Source organism: Megascapheus bottae, chromosome 3 (assembly GCF_031878675.1).
Source record: "Megascapheus bottae isolate mThoBot1 chromosome 3, mThoBot2.hap1, whole genome shotgun sequence".
Classification (NCBI taxonomy): domain Eukaryota; kingdom Metazoa; phylum Chordata; class Mammalia; order Rodentia; family Geomyidae; genus Megascapheus; species Megascapheus bottae.
In genome coordinates, this window is record NC_143511.1 from 79139904 (window position 1) to 79161775 (window position 21872).

General features: G+C 41.5%; 1 protein-coding gene across 10 annotated transcripts in view; it reads right to left on the bottom strand.

Moving 5' to 3' along the window:
• Nucleotides 1–21872, bottom strand: part of Cdk5rap2 (CDK5 regulatory subunit associated protein 2) — a 177919-nt gene that overhangs the window by 104719 nt on the left and 51328 nt on the right. For all 10 annotated transcript variants that reach the window (XM_090330524.1, XM_090330523.1, XM_090330528.1 and 7 more), the window contains exon 12: nt 16564–16782. In XM_090330524.1, the coding sequence (XP_090186650.1) occupies nt 16564–16782 (219 nt within the window). The remainder of the gene's footprint in view (nt 1–16563; nt 16783–21872) is intronic.

Consider the following 21872-nt stretch of genomic DNA (forward strand, 5'->3'; position numbering starts at 1 on the left):
CATAAAAGAAATGCAAATCAAAACTCTGATATTCAACCACACTCCAGTTAGAATGGCCATTATCAAGAAATCTAATAACAACAGATGCTGGCGGGGATGTGGCCAAGAGGGATCACTACTACACTGCTGGTGGGAGTGCAAACTCGTTCAACCACTATGGAAAACAGTGTGGCAGTTCCTCAAAAGACTAAACATAGAACTCCCCTATGACCCAGAAATTCCATTACTTGGCACTTACCCAATTGTCCAGAAACAAGGACATCCTAAATCCACTAGCACAATGATGTTCAATGTAGCACTATTTACCATAGCAAAGATATGGAAACAATGCAGATGACCTTCAGTAGAGGATTAGATCAACAAGATGTAGTATTTATTCACAATGGAATTCTATGCTGCTGTCAGAAAGAATGACATCGCCCCATTTGTAAGGAAATGGAAAGACTTGGAAAAAATCATACTAAGTGAAGTAAGCCAGACCCAAAGAAACATAGGCTCAATGGTTTCCCTCATTTGTCATAATTAATACAAAACTTGGACTCTGCTAGCCGAGTATTACAATAGCTCAAAAACTAGTTACATAAGGCCATATCGAATGAGGCTAAATGAAATTTGGACCTCCAGGATATGGGAACAAGAGCTATGTAATATATGACTGTTGTTCTTAATGTACTATGTTATTTTTCATCTCTTTTGTTATCCCTTGGTTAATCTCATATTGTTACAGTATCTTACCTTGTTATCTGATATATTGTATATATGTTTATTTGTTTATTTGAAATAGGAAAGGAAAGGGGGAAAAATAGGAAAGGAGGGGCTCGGGGAGGGAAATGGGGACAAAAACATGAGGAGTATCAATGTGTGTGAAGTAATGCACCTTCTATCTGGCGAATATAACTGTAACCCTTCTATTAATTACAATAAAAAAGAGGACAATAAAAAAAGAACTGCCTTCTCTTTCATTATAATTATGAATAATTTTAAATTCATATTTGCATGTTCCCATATACATACACTGTAAAATTATTAAATCAAAGTAATTAGTATATTATTTCAAATATCTTTAGTAATTCGTTTTTTCAGCCACCTTAAAAGATAATACATTCTTAATTATGTTTAACATGCTGTACATAGATCTGAAAAGCTTATTCCTCCTATTTAATTGAAACTTGACCTTCTTTGGCCAACATCTCCCTTCCTCCTTTCCCAATCTCCAGCCCCTATAACCACTATTTTTCTATTTCCATAGGCTCAACTCCTTTAGAGTCCAGGTTTGTCCACAGTGTCATAAATGACAAGATCTCATTCCTTTTGCAACTGCAGAGTATTCCACTGCTGATATATACCAACACATTCTCCAGTGGACTCAGCAGCTGATAGGCACTTACGGTGGTTCTTAGTCCTTATCTATTGTAAACAAAGCCCCAAAGAACAAGGAGTACTGATGTCATCCTCATTTCAATCCCTTTGGTCATAATTTCACTCAGAAGTGAGATTACTGGCTGGGTGTTGATGGCTCACGCCTGTAATCCTAGCTACTCAGGAGGCTGAGATCTGAGGATTGCAGTTCAAAGGCAGCGTGGGCACGAAAGTCTGTGAGACTTGTATCTCCATTTAAACCACTAGAAAACCAGAAGTGGCACTGTGGCTCAAGTGGTAGAGCACTAGCCTTGGGCTTAAGAGCTCAAGGACAATGCCCAGGCCCAGAGTTCAAGCCCCACAACCAACCAAAAACAAAAAAAGAAGTGAGATTACTAGATCATATGGTTCTATTTTCAGTTTCTGAAGCTCCATACTCTCCTCCATAATGGTGGTACTAACTCATGGCCTCCTCAATATTGACTGTCTTTCATCTTGTTGGTAATGGCTATTCCAACAGCTCTGGAGTGTTATCTCCTGGTGACCTGAACTTGCATTTCCTTGAGGACTAGTGGTGCTAAACATCACAGGCCATTTGGCTATTTATATGCCATCATTTGAAAAAAGTCTACTCGAGTCCTTTGCCCATTTCTTTAACCAGGTTGCTTTACTTTGCTATTGAGCTGTTCTGAACTTCTTACATATTTTAGATTTTGAATGACAGCTAATGAGACGTATGGCTTATAAATATTTTCTCCCATTCTATGTTATCTCTTCACTCTGTTAAGCTGTTTCCTTGTGTATAAAGAAGCCTCTCTGTCTGACACAATCCCATTTGTCGGTTTTTACTTTTCTTACCTGTGGAGGAGGAGGAGGAGGAGGAGGAAGAGGAGGAGGAGGAGGAGGAGGAGGAGGAGGAGGAGGAGGAGGAGGAGGAGGAGGAGGAAGAAAAGCCACTGCCCAGATTAGTATTATGGAGTTCTCCTCATATGTTTTCTTCCAGTTCTATGGCATCAGCTCTTATATTTCAGCCTTTGTTCTCAGCTGAGTTTTCACACAGTATGAGAGAAGGAAATATCGCTTTCATTCCTCTCCGTGTGGACAGCCAGTTGTCTCAGCACCATGTATTAGATTAGCCATTTTTATGCCAGACCCGTATTTCAATAATAAAACCTCTGTAGTATATTGTGAAGTTTGAAATTTGGTGGTAGCTTTTCTTTTCAATTATATCCCACTGTATAAGAGCATACACTGTTCATATATGCAGGGACTATGGGGCTCATTTATATCGCTTCTCTGATTCAGCTCCTTCCTTCATACAAACACTGCTCAGACCCATGGTCAGACCCATATTCACATACCTGGTTCAAGTTCTCATGTGTGTGTGTGTTCAGTAACCATTTTTCCATTGCCCTTTCCATTTGCTATAAAATACTGAATGTAACTATCCAGGTGGAGACCTTCTCAGGTGTTCTACATGATAAAGGGTAGTAAGGTTGTGACACATTTCTCTCACATGTCCCCCAAACCTAAGAGAGTTAGCACCAGGAAAACGAACTGTTTCAGAATTTTACAAAGAACATGTGGCTTTACCACTCCCCAAGATTAGGGGCTCTGAATCTGGAGTCTACTGTCTGGACCCTGGGGTCCCATAACTGGGGATATGTACATATTTAGGGGGTAGGGGGCCCACAGTATCATCAGGGTATCAGGGAGTCAAGGCACTGTCCATCTTAAGATCACCAGTAACAGGACCATCATTTGCTGAGTACTGGCTATGAGTCAAGCATGAGCCATGGCATTTCTACATGAAATATCAGTAATGCTCATCATCAGTCCTGTTTCCCCAGAGAGGAAACTAAGGTTTATAAAGGCCAAAAGATTTGAGGAGTTCTTTACATATAGGTTCTAGTGTTGAAATTCAATAGTAAGTCAGTGTGACCACAAATTCTGTGCTTTCCATCCAATTACATTATTGTTAAAACAACAACAAACCCATAGAAAACCACTCTGCTCCATGGGCTTTCACTGGCCAATAATTCTAGCATCCTGAGTTATTTTATAATGTCTCAAGGTCTTAGAGTAGTGGAATATCCATCCTGATCCTGAGGCCCTCCTCCCAAAGGAGATATAGGACCAAGGACCATACACCTTGTATGACCAGCAGAGAAGGCTTAAAAAGGAAGAGACTCCCATTGCACTGCCAGCGTAGGAGGTGTGTGCTGAGGTGGCCTTGAGGAGGAGCAGCTGCCATAGCAACACAAAGACAGCAAGTGTTGGACTCAAGTTCTTGCAATCAATAAGAGTTACAATAAATGTGTGGGGGAGGTATGGAGAAGCATATCGTGCCTAAGCAAAACAATCAAAACTGAAAATTGATAATCTTGAGTGGTTTCCCCAAACCTCCTTCAGTATTCCCAGGCTATGAATACAGACAGACCTAACCTTAAAATCTGGCTCTGTTGCTAATTTGTAGTATGACCACTGTCAGAGAATTAAAATCATGAAGGGATCTTTTCTAGTAAGGTGTGATGATACTGTAAACTCATAGAGCCTTTGGGGTTAAATGAGACAATGAAGATTAGGTGCCCAGCACTGAAGCTGAGGCACAGCTCCCTGGGTAATATGCTCTCATCCCTGGGTAATATGCTCCCTCCTCCCATTCATGAGTTCTCTCTCCATGCATGTGTTCTATCTCTAGGCATGTCCTCTCAAACAATGTATATGCATTTTTCCAGGATGACTCTACTCCCAGGTTTCCTCTTGTGACTATCAAATCAACATTCTCCTCAGGGTTTAGCTATTATTTCTTCCTCTCCCTCTCATATATCTTGTCATCCAAAAGACCCATGTATCTCCATAATATCCTCAGTATAGAAAATATGAGAAATAAGGAATCTGAATATAAGCTTTGCAAGGCCAAGAGTACTTTCTGCCCTGTCATCAACTCCTGCCACTCCAACTTCTTCTCAAAGTAAAATGGGAATCAGGACTCACATGTCCAAAGCAGAATTGTCTGATAAAATTTAAGGATTTGGTTTTTTGGTGTTGTTAGTTGCTGGTTTTTGTTGTTTTTGTTGTTTTTTTGGCTTTGAGGATTTTGTGGGAGGTGGAGGATTAAAATGCAGAGAGCAAATTGGCATATTCAGAAGGGAAGAAACAAACTTTAAGAGAGCACAGAAAATCTATTCAGTAAGACAACAGCAGAAAACTCCCCTAATCTTGAGGAAAACATGGAATGGGATAAAGGAAGCCCATAGAATCCAATTAATATTTGACCAGAAAATCTCCCCACTATCTATTACAGTCAAACTTTCAAAAGTATAAGACCATGAAAGAATTTTTAAAATCTTCAAGAAAAAAAAAATTCCACCTCACACTTATAATCCTAGCTACTCAGGAGGCTGAGATCTAACGAATATAGTTCAAAGCCAGCCTGGTCAGGAAAGTCCATGAGACTCTTCTCTCCAACTGGCCATCAAAAATGCCAGAAGAGCTGAGTCGAAGTTTGAGGGCCTAAGTCCAAGTTCCACTGCTAGTACACACACACACACATACACACACACACACACACACACACTCAAGAAGATATAGTGAAAATAAATCTATTTGCACCTAATAATATAGAAACATCCAATTTGGGGGGGGGTATTTTTTATCTATTTTTTATTGTAATTAATAAAAGGGTTACATGATATTTGCCAGATAGAAGGTACATTAATTCACATATATTGATACCCTTTCACATGTCTTGGTCCCCATTACCCTCCCCTCCACCCCCCTGTCTTGGTTTCCCCCCCTTCCCTATCCAATTTCAAATAACCAAATACAAATAAATCCAATATATCAGATAACAAAGTGAGATACTGTAACAATATGAGATAACCAAGGGACAGCAAAAGAGATGAGAGATAACGTAGTACATTAAGGACAACAATCATTCATCATATGGCTTTTGTTTCTATATCCTGGAGGTCTTTTAGAAGCATCCAATTTTGTATGTGACAGTATGTGGCTTGAACTCAGGGCTTCACATTTTCACTCAGCTTGCTTATTCAGCTGAGACTACCACTAATGTGAACACATTAATTGAAAATAGGTTATCTTGGGCTTTCTTCGCAGGCTGGCCTTGAACTGTCTGATTACAGCCTCCTGAATATCCAGGATTACAAGTGTGGAGCCAGTGGCACATAGCCAGGATCCACTATTTTACAGAATAACCACTACTATACCTAAAGGGATGAAATAGGTTCCAATAATGAAAGATCATCCAGACAAAAATTAACAAAGAAACTTCAGTGTTAAGCTACGTTATAGATCACCTAATATATATTTACAAAACAGTCCAAAGCAACAAACTATACATGTTTTCCAAGAGTACTTGGAATGTTCTCTTCAACAGAACACATATTAAGGCACAAAATAAGGTCATAACAAACAGAAAGACTAAACTTAAAATCTCATCCTATAGCTTTTATGATCACAATAGGACTTAGCATCAAGAGAAACTTTAGAAATTATACAAATACATGAAGATTAGATATCATACCTATGAAAGAACAGAAGATAATTCAGGAAGTAAAAAGAGAAATTTAACAACTTGAAAAAAATGAAAATGCCTGTAGGATACCACAGAAACAGTAATAAGAGAACAGTTTGGAACAAAGAATGTCTACCTCAGGAAAAAAAAATAGAGCAATAACAAACCATATTTGGAGCTAGAAAAAGTAAAGAAATAATAAGATTATATCAGAAATAAGCCTAAAAGAATAATACAAAGGATAAATGATTCTTTGAAAAGATAAAAGTTAAACTGACAAACCTTTGGCTCAACTATATGGGGGGGGGAGAGAGAGACAGACAGAGACAGAGACACAGGGAGACAGACAGACAGATAGACACACAGACACACACAGAAATACAGAGAGACAGACACAGACACAGAGGGACACAGAGAGAAAAGACCCAAATAAGTAAAATTAGGAATGAGAGATTATAACTGATATCACAAAAATTCAAAGGACTACTAGGAATTCCTTTGAAAATCCATATTGAAAACATTGAAAAATCTAGATGAAGAGACAAATTTCTGAACACAGATAATACAAAACTGAACCAAGATGAAACAAAAATTATAAATAGACCAATAACAATTAATGAGACTGAATTAGTCATTAGTCTCCCAATAAACAAAAAGACTAGACTAAATGACTTCACTGTAGAATCTTATCAAACTTTAAAAAAGACCTAATGGCAACATTTCTCAGACCATTTCACAGAATTGAAAGACAAGAAACCCCTTTACACTCATTCTATGAGAACGATACTACCAAAACTTCACAAGGACACACCCACACTCACACCCACACCCACACACACACACACACACAGCTAACCAATGTTCCTGATGCAAAACTCGTCAACAAAACAATAACCAATAGAATTTCAACAGTATATTCAAAAAAATCATGTGCCACCAGGCATGGTGGCTCATACCTATAATCCTAACTACTCATAAGACTGAGATCTGAGGATCTCAGTACAAAACCAGCTCAGACACTAAAGTCTGTGAAATTCTTATCTCCAATTAACCACCAGAAAACTGGAAGTGGCTCTGTAGCTCAAATAGTATGGCAGTAGCCTTGAGAAGAAGAGCTCAGGGACAATGCCCAGGCCCAGAGTTCAAGTCCCACAACCAACCAACCAACCAACCAACAAATAAATAAATAAATAAATAAATAAACAAATAAATAAAGATCCTGTGCCCTGGTCAATTTAGTTTCATTCCATTCCAGTGATTCACAGATGACCCAATACATGCAAATCAACAAGTAGAACAGTCACATAAACAGGATGAAGACTAAAAGTTACATGACCAGCTGAACAGATAAAGAAAATTTTAACAAAACTCAACATTCCTTCATGATGAAAGTCCTGAACAAAGTCTTGACATAGAAAGCCCCGATATAAGCTGAGCCCAATGGCTCACACCTGTAATCCTAGCTACTCAGGAGGCTGAGATCTAAGGATCAAGGTTCAAAGCCAACCTGGACACAAAAGGACCTGTGGCTCTTATCCCCAATTAACCTCTAGAAAATGAGAAGTAATGCTTGGCTCAAGGGTAGGGTGGTAGCCTTGAGCTGAAGAGCTTGGAACAATGCCCAGACCGAAGGTAGGGCAGTAGCCTTGAGCTGAAGTGCTCAAGGACAGCACCCAAGCCAAATTCAAACCCCATGAACCACCAAAAAAAAAGAAAGAAAGAAAGAAGGAAAGAAAGAAAGAAACAAAGAAAGAAAGCCAGCCCTAATTTATACCTCAGCACAATAAAGATATCTATGATAAAAGTCCAGGAGATCTTATTTACAATTTAACCACCAAAACACCAGAAGTGGCACCATGGCTCCAAAGTGCTAGGCTTGGGTGGAAAAAACTCAGGGATAGCACATGCCCTGAGTTCAAGCCCCACAACCAACAACAACAACAGAAAAAAAAAAACAGTATAGTACTGAAATAAAAATGGCACATACTAATGGACAGAATATGAAATTCAGAAAAAATACCATACATCTACAGCCAATTGCTTCTTGACAATGGTACCAAAAACATACAGTGGAGAAAGGACAACCCCTAGTAAATGGTACTGGAAAAGCTGGACATCTGCATGCAGAAGACTAAAAGTTTACCCCTATCTCTCACCCCATACAAAAAGCAAAGCAGAATGGATCAAAGACCATAATTTAAAACCTCAAACTCTGGAGCTAAGTTTTTCTGGGGAAAAACTTCAAGATATTGGTATAATGATTTTCTCAAAAGAACTTCAGAAGCAGAGGAAACAAAAGCAGAAATGACAAATGGGATTTACATCAAATAAAAGGTTGTTGCGGCAAAGGAAGTAATCAACAGTGAGGAGACAACCTACAGACTGGGAAAAAATACTTGCCAGCTATTCATTTGACAGAGTTAATATCCAGAATACATAAAGAACTCAAAAACTTAACAACTACACAAAACACAAGCAATCCAACTTAAAATGGGCAAATGATCTGAATTAGACACATCTCAAAAGAATACAAATAGTCAATAAATATGAGAAAATGTGTATCACCATTAGCATCAGGGAAATGCAAATCAAAACTACAGTGAGCTACCATCTCAGCCCAGTAAGAATAGACATTGTCAAAATAACAAAGATAATACATGCTAGCAAGGAAAAGGAAGCATTCCTGTACCTGCTGGTGGTAATATAAATTAATATACCATTATGGAAAACAGTACACCTGTAATCCTAGCTACTCAGGAGGCTGAGATCTGAGGATCTTGATTCAAAGCCATTCTGGGCACTAGTAAGCTGGGAGACTCTTATCTCCAATTAATCATTAGAAAATGGGAAGTGGGGCTGTGGCTCAAGGGTAGGTCAGTAGACTTGAGCTGAAAAGCCAAATGACGACCCCACCCCCCAAAAAAGACTAAAATAAAACTACCAGGTGATACTACTACCCTACTCCTGGGGAAATATACAAAAGAAATGAAGTCAGCATACAAAAACAATTATTAGCCAGCCCATGCTTACTGAGGCACCTTTCACAATTGCAAAAAATTAGAATCTGCCTATGTGCCCATCAATAGACGAACAGATAAAGAAAATATAGTATAACTATACAAAAGCATTATTTAGTCCTAAAAAAATGGAATCCTGGCATTTGATGAAAAATGGATGGAACTAGAAAGACATCATGTCATGCAAACTAAGCCACAAAGATACATCCACCATATATTCTTTGATACATATAGAAGCTAAAACAAAAAAAAACAATGCAAGTAGAGAGGGATTCTAGGGAGTAGGCAAAGTCCTTAGGGGAGAAGAAGCAATAGGGTTCAGGATGCATGGACATGACTGACACATAGTGTATGCATGTATATATGTTTATACGTGTGTAACCGTGAATCCATTAATTAGGACAATTCACAGGTATCAATACATAGATCTATAGATATCTATATTATAGCTAGATAAATAAGTGTATAGATCCAGATATCCGTATCTCTATATCTATATTTATACCTCTCTATCTAAGATTAGGAATACTCAAATCTGGATATCATTGGTATCATCTAACTCCATGTTCATGGGCCTTCCTCCAGAAACTGTCTCAGCAGATGTGGGAAAGAACTCAGGTGACCCTGCAGTTTTAATGTTAAAAGCCATCATTGTGGGCCATGAGTTTAGCCTAGTGGTAGAGAGCTTGCCTGGCATGCACGAAGACCCGGGTTCGATTCCTCGGTACCCCACATACATAGCAAAAAAAGCCGGAAGTGGTGCTGAGTCTCAAGTGGTAGAGTGCTAGCCTTGAGAAAGTCCAAGGACAGTGCTCAAGCCCTGAGCCCAAGCCCAGGACTGGCAAGGGAAAAAAAACGAAGCCATCATTGTGGAAGTGGAGGTCAAGCAATAAAGAGATAAAGTGATAAAGAGACAGCCATGAACAAAAAGGACAAGTAAGAGAAAGCAAGGTCCTGAGTTCAAGCCCAATAATGCACATGCATGCACACACAAAGAGAAGAAAAGGGGAGAGAGGAGAGAAGACTGAAAAGGGAAAAGAAGTAACAATCTTAGGTTGAAAGCATGGTAAGTGGTAAAGTGCCTACCTGGCAAGAACAAGACCCTGAATTCACACTCCAGTACCACACAACTGAGTAACTAATTAATTAATGTCACCATTATAAGGGATCTGAGGGCACCCCTTGTCAGCCTGCTTTCTCTACTCATAGAACCCCTGTCCTACATCTGACTCTCACTTTTTACAGTTGCACAACAAGGTTTGCACAATGACATCAACTTTGAGCTGAATGTCTAGACTACCAGGCAATTTTCCTTTAAGATTCATAACAGCATTGTGGGCCATCGCTGAGCTGAAAGCTGCGTTGGCATGTCAGGGCTCTCTTAGGAAAGAAAGGGTGGCTTTTAAAAATGAATTCATTGAAAAATAAAATATCCCTAAAAACTTAGAATCACATCAGAATTGAAAAGCCAAGCCCTCACGCTTCCTTCTCCAGCCAGCAAGTTTGTTTTTATCTGACCAGATGGAGAATGAGAAGGTTCTCATCCATCACATTTCCACCTTATCAAGCTTCACGGTGAGAACGCTTGTCAAAGCATTCAGTTGTTACCTTTAAATATATGAAGACAATTTCTCCAAAATCTTAATGAGGTACAGGGGCTCAGTGATGTGAGGAGAATTTCCACACACCCTGGATGGGATGTAGGGCTCAAGCCAGGTTCTGTGGAGCCTGGCTGCCCTGGGGCTACAGCAAAAGCAGCCATGGTAGAGGGAGGGGTGCACTGGGTCTCACCTATACAGCTCTATTAAGAATTCATCATTGGGCTGGGAGCATGGTCTAGTGGTAGAATGCTCGCCTAGTATGCACGAAGACTGGGTTGGATTCCTCAGTACCACATACTCAGAAAAAGCTGGAAGTGGTGCTGTAGCTCAAGTGGCAGGGCGCTAGCCTTGAACAAAAAAGTGTCCAAAGACCATGCCTACTGAGTTCAAGCCAGGACCGGCGCGCACACACACACACACACACACACACACACACACACACACACACACACACACACAAAAGAAAAAAAGAAATCATCATTTAAAAAAAAGAAAAAAAAAAGCCACAGGAATGAGAAAGTTCAGCATAAAGGGCTAACAACCAGGCTTCTTCTGTTCATCTGCCTGGTGCTGGCCATGAAGATGGCCAAACTTCTGAGGCTCCATGAAGTCTCTATCAAACTCTGGGGAGGAATGAACAACAGAGCTGGAGGTCAGTCTAAGCAGGCATCAAGTATAGCTGGGTCCAGCATCAGGCAAGATACCACTCTCTCAGAAATGCCTCCTGGCAGACTCTGTCATGGCCCTCCTCCAAGCACTGGCACAGGTGTTTTTTCCACCATGACTGCATTTCCACCTCCTGCCCTGGGAAAACAACTGAGTATCACTGGAGTCTTGATCTGAATCTATCTCCTTGGGAAGCTTCCTTCCCTGCCTCCCCTCAGCTCTCTCCATACAGCTTCATTCTCTGTGCTCTCCAAGCATTTGGTCCATCTTGCTGTCAGTGCTTATCACGCCACATTTTAATTAGCTCTTTGTCTGCATTTCTATCACACTTCACTAGATGCCTTCAGAGACCGTCTGATTTGGCTCAGTCCAGTTCTCCCAAGGCCCAGGACAGAACCTTGCACAGAAATGATAAACTAAGGAGTGCTCCCTGTAATGTCCACGGAGATAATAGCGATTCCACAGGAAAACTCAAGTGGAGGTCAGGGAGGGGAGAGAATGGCCTTTCAAAGCAGCTGTAACGAGACCCTTACCCATGAGCCCCGAACTGCTCTTCAGTCTCTCCATCCAGGGACACTATGACCCTCTTCCTGAGGGGTCCATCAATGGGGAAGGAAGAGACAAGTACATGCTTTGGAGGAAGAAATGTACAAATCTGAGGACTAACCTGGGAAAGGGGATGAACTGCACCTACTAGCCAAGGGTGTCTAATGGATTCCAAGTCTTGAGCCAGCACCTACCACACAAGTAAGGCAAGAAGAGGAAAGAAGAGAAGAATTTTGATCATACTAAGCATCTACTGCTCAGGGCCAGGAAACACAGTAGGCATTTTTTCTCCTTACATATTTTTCTTTTACTCATTTGTTCAGTGCCAAAAAATATAAGTAACCCCATTTTGGGGAAGTAAACATTCATTGAGAGAGGTTAAGTAGTTGGCTAAGCATCTCTAGCTCAACTCCCTCAAAGTGCAATATTTTTTCTTCTAGTCCAAAGGCCCTAAAATCACTCCATTTCTCCAGCTAGCAATCATTTACTATGCACCAGGTATTACTAAATGCTGTACCATCTGATCCTTACAACAGATCTGGTTCTCTGATAAGAATCTGACACCATGGTTGAGGGAGGGAGGCTAAGCTGCTGCTTCAAAGCCTAAACAGCTGGTAAGTGCTGGAGCCAAGGCTCCCCAAGAGAGGCCCAACGTCTCTGTACTCAAGGGACACACAGTCCATGTGAGCTGAACATGGGGTTTATGGGGGCACCAATTCAAAATCTCCACCACTTGCTTTTAAAAAAGCAAGGGGACCCTGTTAGCTTCATAAAGCCATGCCATCTCAGGCCACGGTCTTGGTTCTAACCAACCAGAGACATTACATTCAGAAGCCCCATTTCAACTGTGGTCCACTGAGTGATGCATTAAAATCTGTTCCAATCACATCTGGAGCTACTGGTCAGTGGCCCTAAGTATATGGGATTCATGCTCCTAGCAAAGCATGAAGAATGGTCAGCTGGTGACAGTTGCAAATTTAAGAATTAGGAGCTCCCACAGAGCTAAGTGCCCAGGTACCAACAGCTAGAGTCTCTCCCTCCCCCCCCCCCCTTTCTGTCTCTCTCCCTCCCTTTTCCCTCCCTCTGTCATACACCACACACACACACACACACACACACACACACACACACACACACACACACACACACACACACACACACAGCTCAATGATAGTCTAAAAGGAAAATGGAAGGTCTTCAGTCTCAAGGGCCAGGTCAGAGATGTGAGGGTGACAAGGGAAGAGCCAATCACCATCCCTGCCACAGAGGTCAGGACTCTAAATTTGAGACTACCTGCAAAGACCTCCTGAACTCCAGTGATGGAGGGTCCCTCTGGTGGCAAGGAGGTATATAACGCAATACAGGTGGGCTTAATTTGTAAGCCTCACCTTTCTCACTATAAACTTCCAAAGTAAAAGTAGAGCTTACACTCACTAGAGCCTAACAATGGCACTGATGCATTCCAAGTGCTTAATTACATGTATGAGGAATAAACACACAAGAAGGCTAGTCACTGTGCTCACAGGCAATTAAAAAATGACCATGGCCCATGGTCTCATGTGCACTCACGATCAGACACCATCAGTCCAAAAGCTCCAATCCAAGCTACATATCCAGCACCAATGCCATCTCCCTCCCACAATGTGACTGGCAGGAGATGCCCATCTGACATATCCAGAAGACCAGCTGGCTTGCTACTAGAATTCAGGGACTATCACAAAATGAAAACTGCTTGCTAGGTCTCCTCCACAGCCTTGAAGTCAAGGCTCATCTATAAACCAGGCTGTGCTGTTTACAACTGATTTTGAAGCTCTTGTCCAAGTAAAGGGAATAATGGGAAACAGCCAGACACAGTCCCCGGAACTGAAAACCTCAATGCTTACAAGCTTACCAACTTGACGGGCATTGATCTGGCTCGGCGCAGAAGTGCTTCCACTGAATGGGGCATTGTTAATACTGTGTACACCACTTGGTGCTCTTTATCAAACCCACCAGAGGCAATCCCTCCTCAGGCCTCTGGGTAGCAAAAGCTGCCCTTTCACGTTCATGTGTTCATCTCACAGGCACTGGAGACCTTGGGACAGAAATTCCATTTACGCTCACTGCCAGGAACTACCAGAGGCATTCTCCAAGTCTCCTTCTTAGATCCAGTAAAGGGCAGCAGCAAAATGAATTTTTATACACTTACTGTTGGCTCCATTTTTCTATTCACCTTTGTTTTCCCTTCTCCTAATTCCACTATCTTTAGTTTTTACTTTTATTTCCTCTTACAACTTTCTAAAAGTGCATACAAATATTCGTGAAACACAGAAAGGGAAATAAGTAGGGACTGGGAATGTGGCCTAGTGGTAGAGTGCTCACCTAGCATGCACGAAGAACTGGGTTTGATTCCTCGGAACTGCATACACAGAAAGAGCTGGAAGTAGTGCTGTGGGTCAAGTGGTAGAGCACTAGCCTTAAGCAAAAAGTGTCCAAGGACAGTATCTAGGCCCTGAGTTCAAGCTCCAGAACTGGCAAAAAGAAAAAAAAAGGAAGGGAGGGAGGGAGGGAGGGAGGGAGGGAGGGAGGGAGGGAGGGAGGGAGGGAGAGAGGAAGGAAGGAAGGAAGGAAGGAAGGAAGGAAGGAAGGAAGGAAGGAAGGAAGGTAAAACAACTATACTTCCTAAAACCTCAAATAACCAGAATACTTCAATCTGGTTTTCTTACAAACCTATGATTCTCATATAATGCAAAGTTGAACATGCAAAAATCTTATGACTAAAGCCACATCATGGCAGCTTACACACTGTACCAAAATTAAAGAGTCCACAGGCCCAGATTCAGGTGCTATATATTACTCTCTAGTTGACCATGGTCAAGCCACTTGAATCATGAGGCTCAGGTTGATCTGTCAAATGAGAATAACGTTCTTTGTCCCCAAATATGGTGCTGTAGCCAACAGGAAAACTCGCCAGACCCCTTCTAAGCTGTAAAGTATGATCTACATCTATGGGTTAATGTCTGCAAGTTTCCACCACTTTAAATAGCAGTTTCCATTATGAAAAAGGATGTTGAAGACTAGACAGAATGCAGGGAGAGAATAAGACCTCTGCTTTCAAGATCTTTCTCACTAATGGTTTCTTAATTCCACCTGTGGATGCAGCAAAGTTCAAGCATGCACGAGAGAGACCCAAAGCTGAATTTTGGAGAGTTCTCTACAGTGGTGCTTTGAATGGATACCAATCATAAGTAGGCATCTCAACTACAGAGAGATAGTTTCCCTCTCCCTCCCTTTGCAGCTCAACTTCTGGCAGACAGTTCAAAGCTAGCCTGGGCAGACAAATCCAAGGAGTCTCTTCTCTAATTAGTGGACAAAAAAAAGTCAGAAATGGAGGTGTGGCTCATCTGGTAGAATGCTAGCCTGGAGCAAAAAAAAAAAAAGCTAAGTAAGAGTGTGAGGCACTGATTTTAAGTTCCCGAACTGGCAGAAATAAGAAAGAAAAATACAAGATAAAAAGTTACGTGCTGTGTGTGAATATGTAAGTGTATATGTGTAAGTATCTCCCTATCCTCCACCATCTAAATTTTGCTGAGTGAACATTCTGATGAAGGCAGTGGGGGTGAGCTATTTTAAACTAAAAGCATTGTTATCTGACTGCAAGGGACATGTGAATGGCCCATGAAAGCCATAAACTGCAGTCTTCCTCTACCTCATGCACAGCACACTATGCAGCCTCACACTGCTCACTCAACTCCAGCACCCCATCCTCCCGGAAGGTTCTCCTCACTGCCTGGTCCCACAGGATCTCATCACTTATGCACATCAGCTGCACAAGTTCAACTGCCTAACCTGTGGTCATGTGTAACATTTCATCTCCTACAGGAACAAAGAACTATTACAATCTAATTATGCTTAAAACAGTTTTTAGAATATTCAACTTTCTGACTCAGTACTACACCTATGTCCGAAATATACCAATCACTGGTGGTTCACAACTGTAATCTTAGCTACTAGGGAGGCTCAGATCTGAGGCTGGAATTCAATGACAGAAATGTTCATGAGACTCTTATCTCCAATTAACTAGCAAATAGCCAAATGTGAAGGTGTGACCCAAATAGTAGAACGTTAGTCTTGAGTGAAAAAAATATGGGACAAACACAAGATCCAGAGTCTAAGGTCTAAGTCCTATTATTGATACAAAAAGGGGGGGTGGGTGAGGGAGGGGATATATCTGTGAAGCCCTGTGCTCTGGGCTCATGCCTGTTACCCTAGCTATGCAGAATTTGAGATCTAAGGAATTCCAGTCCAGCTGGGGAAAACAAGTTCATGGTACTCCATCTCAACAGAAAATTTGGCATGGTGATATACACCTGTATAAATAGAAGGATGATGATCCAAGCCATCCTAGGCAAAAAATAAGACCTTATCTTTACAAAAATAAACAGAGTTTAAAAAAAAAAAAAGAAGTTGGAGGCATGACTTAGGAGGTAGATCACCTGCCTAGCAAGCATTAAATCCTGAGTTCAAATCCCAGTACTGTCCTCTTCCCCAAAAAAGTCAAACAACCTAATGTGTTATAATAAAGGTAAAGTTAAATTATGGAGCATCTAAATGATGGAGTAAAAAAAAAGAAAAAGAAAGAAAATTTCTGAATATTGGCAACATGGCAAAATGCCCAAGAGTGAACAGTGAATGAAAAGGCACAAAAATATTTCACCTTTCCTAGTAATGATGAGAATAATGGACTGAACACCTAACTGCTAACCCTGGACCTTCCTAGGTGAGAGGATGATGAGTTTCCGGATTTTGTATGTTTCCAGCACTGGGTGTGAACCCACACAGCAGGCACACTCACATTGACAGTTCTGGCCCCTCGGCTACCCTCCCGGTGGGCTTCCTCCAGCTCATGCTCCAGCCTCGCCTTCTCCTGCTGCAGCTCGCTTAGCTCCTGGCTCATCTTCTTCATGTTCCTCCGCAGCCTGTGGTTCTCGGTAAACTTGGTGAGATTTTCCGAGTGCAGCTCAGCCAACAGGGCTTCCTTCTCTGCCAAAGCAGCCTGATCGTCTTCAGACCCCTAGAAGATAAGGGATAGGAGAATGGAGGCACTGGTCTTCCCCACTTCAGGACACAAACCCAGAAGCCATGGAGAAGGAAAGGGAAAAGATGAGCGTCCACAGCATCCAGTCACAAGCCACGAGTAATGAGCATGCCCTGAGCACCACAGAAAGGGTTCCTGCTTTGATGTTGATGAGGGGGGAGGAAAGTCAATGATTCCCACAACAACACAAGAAGGAAAAGCACAAAATAAAATGTCAACCACCACTGGTCTCACAGAGTGGAACTGTATTTTACATTTCTCTGTTATTTCCAAATATTCTGAGAGAGCATGTTACTATAATAAATGATTTAAAGACAACTTAATTGAGTCACTTTAAACACAGCTCAGTGGTGGAAGGCTCACCGGCATTCAGGGGCACCTTGAATAGACTGGATAGATGGTCAGCCCTGGGGGCTGGGAAGCTTGGACACAGAGCATATGGCTAGCATGCACAAGGCTCTGGGTTTGATCCCTTAGTTCCATAAAACACAAAGAGGATATGAAGAGCTTCCTTTGCAACGTAGCTCTGAATCCAAACCCCAATAATGTCTGCCTGTGTTAGCCCAGCTCTGACTCACAGTCATCCTGAGAACTGGGAACAAGTGGTGAGCACGGATGCCCCTTGAGAGCGTCAGGAAACCTGGATTTCAGCAAAGACCAAGAGCTAAAGGGCCCAAGAGTATCTTAATCTCATTAGGTCACCTGTTCTAAACTACCAATAACCAAAAAGATCAACATGAAACAAGTTCTCAGTTGTCAACTAAGAACTTTTTTTTTATGGTACTGAGGTTTGAATCCAGGGTTTCACACCTTTTAGGCAGATAGCTCTACCACTTAAACCAAGCCTCCAGCTCAGTAAAATAGTTGGTTCTCAGAGCTATTGATACTAGTTGAGCTTATGATATGACACTTTTCCTATTGACTCCTGGAGAAGTGGCCATGCCCCTAGAAGGCAGAAAGTGCGCTGGGAAGAACGTGAAGGAACATAACCCTCTCGAGACAGACAACACTTGTCAAGCACATATGCTCAGCAGAAGCAGGCTCACACTCATCCCAGTTACTTCACTCAGTCCTGGAAGAATCCAAATACAGAGGAAGCCTTATATACAAAGTCATCTATCACAGAAGTCTCCTAAATATGCAATAGCACAAAAATAAACTGTGACACACAATGGAAAGACTCAATAACAGTGCTATATGAAAATAAAACATCATAACTGTAAATAAATGAAAAAAAATGATACAGGGAAGAAAGCCTACTATACTGGTTAACACCACTTAGGTGATTTCTAGATATCTCTTCTTCCCTCATTCTAATTTTCTAGAAATAGTTCTGAAACATATAAAGCATATCTAGTTAGGAGAAAACCTTCGTACTTTTAATCAGCAAATTCAAAAACAAATGGCAAGCTGGGTACTAGTGGCTGTAGCTTATGTCTATAATCCCAACAATTCAAGTGGCTGAGATCCAGAGGATCACAGTTCAAAGACAGCCCAAAGAGGAAAATCTGTGAGGCTTGGCTGGAGTCATGGCCAAATGGTAGAGGACCAACCAAGCATGTCCAGCAATCTCAAGGCCTTGTGTCGGAATTCTACTATTAGTTTTTAATGATAATTGAGTTCTCAAAGTCACAACACCGACTGGAATAAAGAAGGCTTCAGTTTACTGGCATTTCTATGAAATCCATCTCCAGTGTCGTCAGTTGCTCAGGAAATAAGCAAAACTACAGATATATGGGGGCAGAGGACCTCTACTTTCTCAAGCCCACATTCAGGGTCCTATATTCTCCAACAATGTAGGACACGAAGTTATAGCAACGTAAGATGAAAATGAGCACCACTCAAATTCTAACACAAACTGAAATACGAGGGAGTAGATAACCTAGATCATGCGGTCATTTTTTTTTCTTGTTTCTGTGGCAGTGCTTAAATAAATTCAACAGGCAAAAAAAGGTCAACAATGACTAGAAAATGATCACCTTGAGCAGTATCTACTTGCACCTACCAGTTATTGAACACTGACTACATTAGAGGCATGGGGGACCCCCACCTATTATCCTAGCAGTTCAGGATACAAAGACCAGAAAGATAAAGTTCAATTGCAGTCAGGGCAAAAAGCATGCGAGACCCCATTTCAACCAATAAAAAGCTGGGCACGGAGAGGTACACTTATCAACCAAGTTATCTAAGAAGCATAAATAGGAAGATCACTGTCCAGGCCAGCCTAGGCAAAAAGCAAAAAGCAAGCTCTCATCAAGGAAAAAAAAAGCAAAATAGTCTGGGGGCATGCCTCAGGTGATAGAACAACTAGCTAGCAAGTACAAGACCTTGACTTCAAAGCCTAGTATTGCCAAAGAAGTAACAAAAATAATAAAAGAAGCTAAAAGAAACATTCTTACACACAGTATATTTCTCACACTAATTATTAAAGTATACAATATTATTATGCACATTTAAGTAACTTAGGCTTAGAACAGCTGAATGACTAGTGTGTCATTAGACTGTGTGCTTCAATCTGGACCCCAAGTGGCTGGGAGCCTGTGTTTCAACCACAGCTCTCACTGCTTTGCCCTCAGAGGGGCACACTACAGTAACCACCCAGCAAATGGAAATAAAGACTGAGACAGGAGCGTACATTAGGGGCTTAACAAACATGGTTTCTTATAGTTATTATCCAGTGGTAAAAGGTCTACCGCCATCACATGTAACAATGATACAACCTAAGCTTGAAGTAGTCCAATGCACAGGTTCTATTATTCATTGCTTAAAAACGCATTCCCTGTTTCATCTTCCTTAAATACCCCTTTGTAAAACTTCCCAAGAGGGCTTTTTACCTTTTTCTGAATGATGCCCAAGTAGCAAATATTTGGCCCAATTATACATGTTGGAAACGAAAGGTCAAATATAACATTAAGTCATTCTTATCTACTGTAAAAATATGATGATCTTAATAAAAGGTAAGATGGCTCTGCGTTTAAGACCAATGTTAGTTCCAGGACCTGGGAGATAGTTACCTCTGAAAAACAAATATCTCAAAATAAAATAAAAAGGGCTGGACTCAGACAAGGTAGCACATGCCTATAATCCCAGCTGTTCAGGAGGTAGAGACTGAAAGGATCATGGTTTAAGGACAGCTCCAGAAAATAGTAAGACCCTAATTTCAACAAGTAAGGTGTAATGGTGCGAATCCATAATCCCAGCTACACAAAAGGGATACGTAGGAAGATAGTGGTCCAGCTGGCTCGGGGGGGAAGGGGGGGGAAGGGGGGAATGGCTAGAAACCTAGGAACCTTACCTGAAAAATAAGTAAAGCAAAAGAGGAAGGACTGAAACATTGAGTTCAAAATCCAGTACTGCCAAAAACTATTAAAAATAAAAGGAGAACAAAAGGACTTCTAATATACTGCCATGGCAAAATAGTTAGATAAAGGCCAGCACTGGTAGCATGCCTGTAACCCTAGCTACTCAGGAGGCTGAGATCTGTGGTTCAAAACCACAAGGCTTTGTCCTGTGCAAGCCCAAGGACAGTGCCCAGGCCCTAAGTTCAAGCCCCAGGACTGGCAAAAAAACAAAAAGAAGAGAAGGAAAAGGAGGAAGAGGAAGAGGAGGAGGAGGAGGAAGAGAAGGAGGAGGAGGAAAGAAATTGTTACACAACTAGAAACAGAATCTTAGGTGCAATGGCTCATGTCTGTAGTCCCAGCTATTCAGGAATCCTGAGACAAAAGGGTCACTTAAGCCAGGAGTCTGGGGCCAACCTGAGCAACATAGCAGCACCTCATGCTTAAAAATAATGAAAATAAAGTAAGTAAAATAAGTGTTTACTCCATTTAACTTTTAAAGATTTTTTGTGCACATATATATTCATCTATATATCTATATATATATATCAAAGTGTTAATAATAAACATTTGAGAGTGAGACTATTGGTGATTTTGGTCAACCTCTTTTTTCTACTTTAAGAATTTCGTGTTTCCTACAGTGTGTGTGTATGTGTGTGTTTAGGGGATCTCTGGGCCTGGACTTGAGCTCAGGGCCTGAGCACTGTCCTTGGATTTTCTCAAGGCTAGAGCTCTACCACTTGAGCCTCAGCACCACCCCCGGCTTTTTTCTATGTATGTGGCACCAAGGAATTGAACCTGGGTCTTTGTGCATGCTAGGCAAGCACTATCACTAGGTCAAACTCCCCGTCCAATAATGAAGGTTCTCTCGGCAGTCAAGTGTGACATGCGGTTCCTGATGTTGGTGTACTGCAAGACAAGAAACCAAGTCAACACTGTGCCCTACAAGACCTCAGCTATCATCTTTCAACGAAGGCTGTTCGTAACTACATGTCATAAATCTGGGTAACAGCCGGCACTGCTGGCTCACACCTGTAATCCTATCTGCTTAGCAGGCTGCGACCAGAGGATCGTGGCTCAAGGCCAACCCACAAAGAAGTCCACAAGACTCCATCTCCAAAATAATCACCTCAAAGCAGGACTAGAAGAGTGGCTCAAGTGACAAAGTGCCAGAAGAGCAAGCACTCAATTCAAACCTCAGTAACTTAGTGGTATCAGTTCCCACAATGCTCTTTCCTTCAGAACCCAATATAGTCATTATACCATGACAACACCAGGATGTCTGCTTTCTGGCTATTCATTACCAGTATGCCTTGTTTTGGTTTTTGGTTGTTTTTTTTTTTTTCCTCAAGCAATGGAAAACACTAATGGTTAAAGTTTGTTATAACAAAAGCAAGGGTTTTTAAAAGCACAGTGTAAAAGTCCCCTGAGCAGCATTTCATCCTCCAGGTTAGAACAGAGGAAGGAGAAGTCTGAGACCCATAGATGCATTGTTCCACACATACCAGCACTCAAACCCAATCACTTCCACCACTCCTCCTCTGAGCCAAAGCTCTGCGAAGGATGTGGCAGGGATGTGAAGGACAATCATACAACCTTAAATTCAATGTAAGAACCAACTTCCACTTTGCCACCAAAAGCAACATGGGTTCAGGGAGTGGGAGGAGAGCTTTAGTCATAGGAATCTACTATGATCCTGGGTCTCAAGTGACTCAACGTTACTGTCAT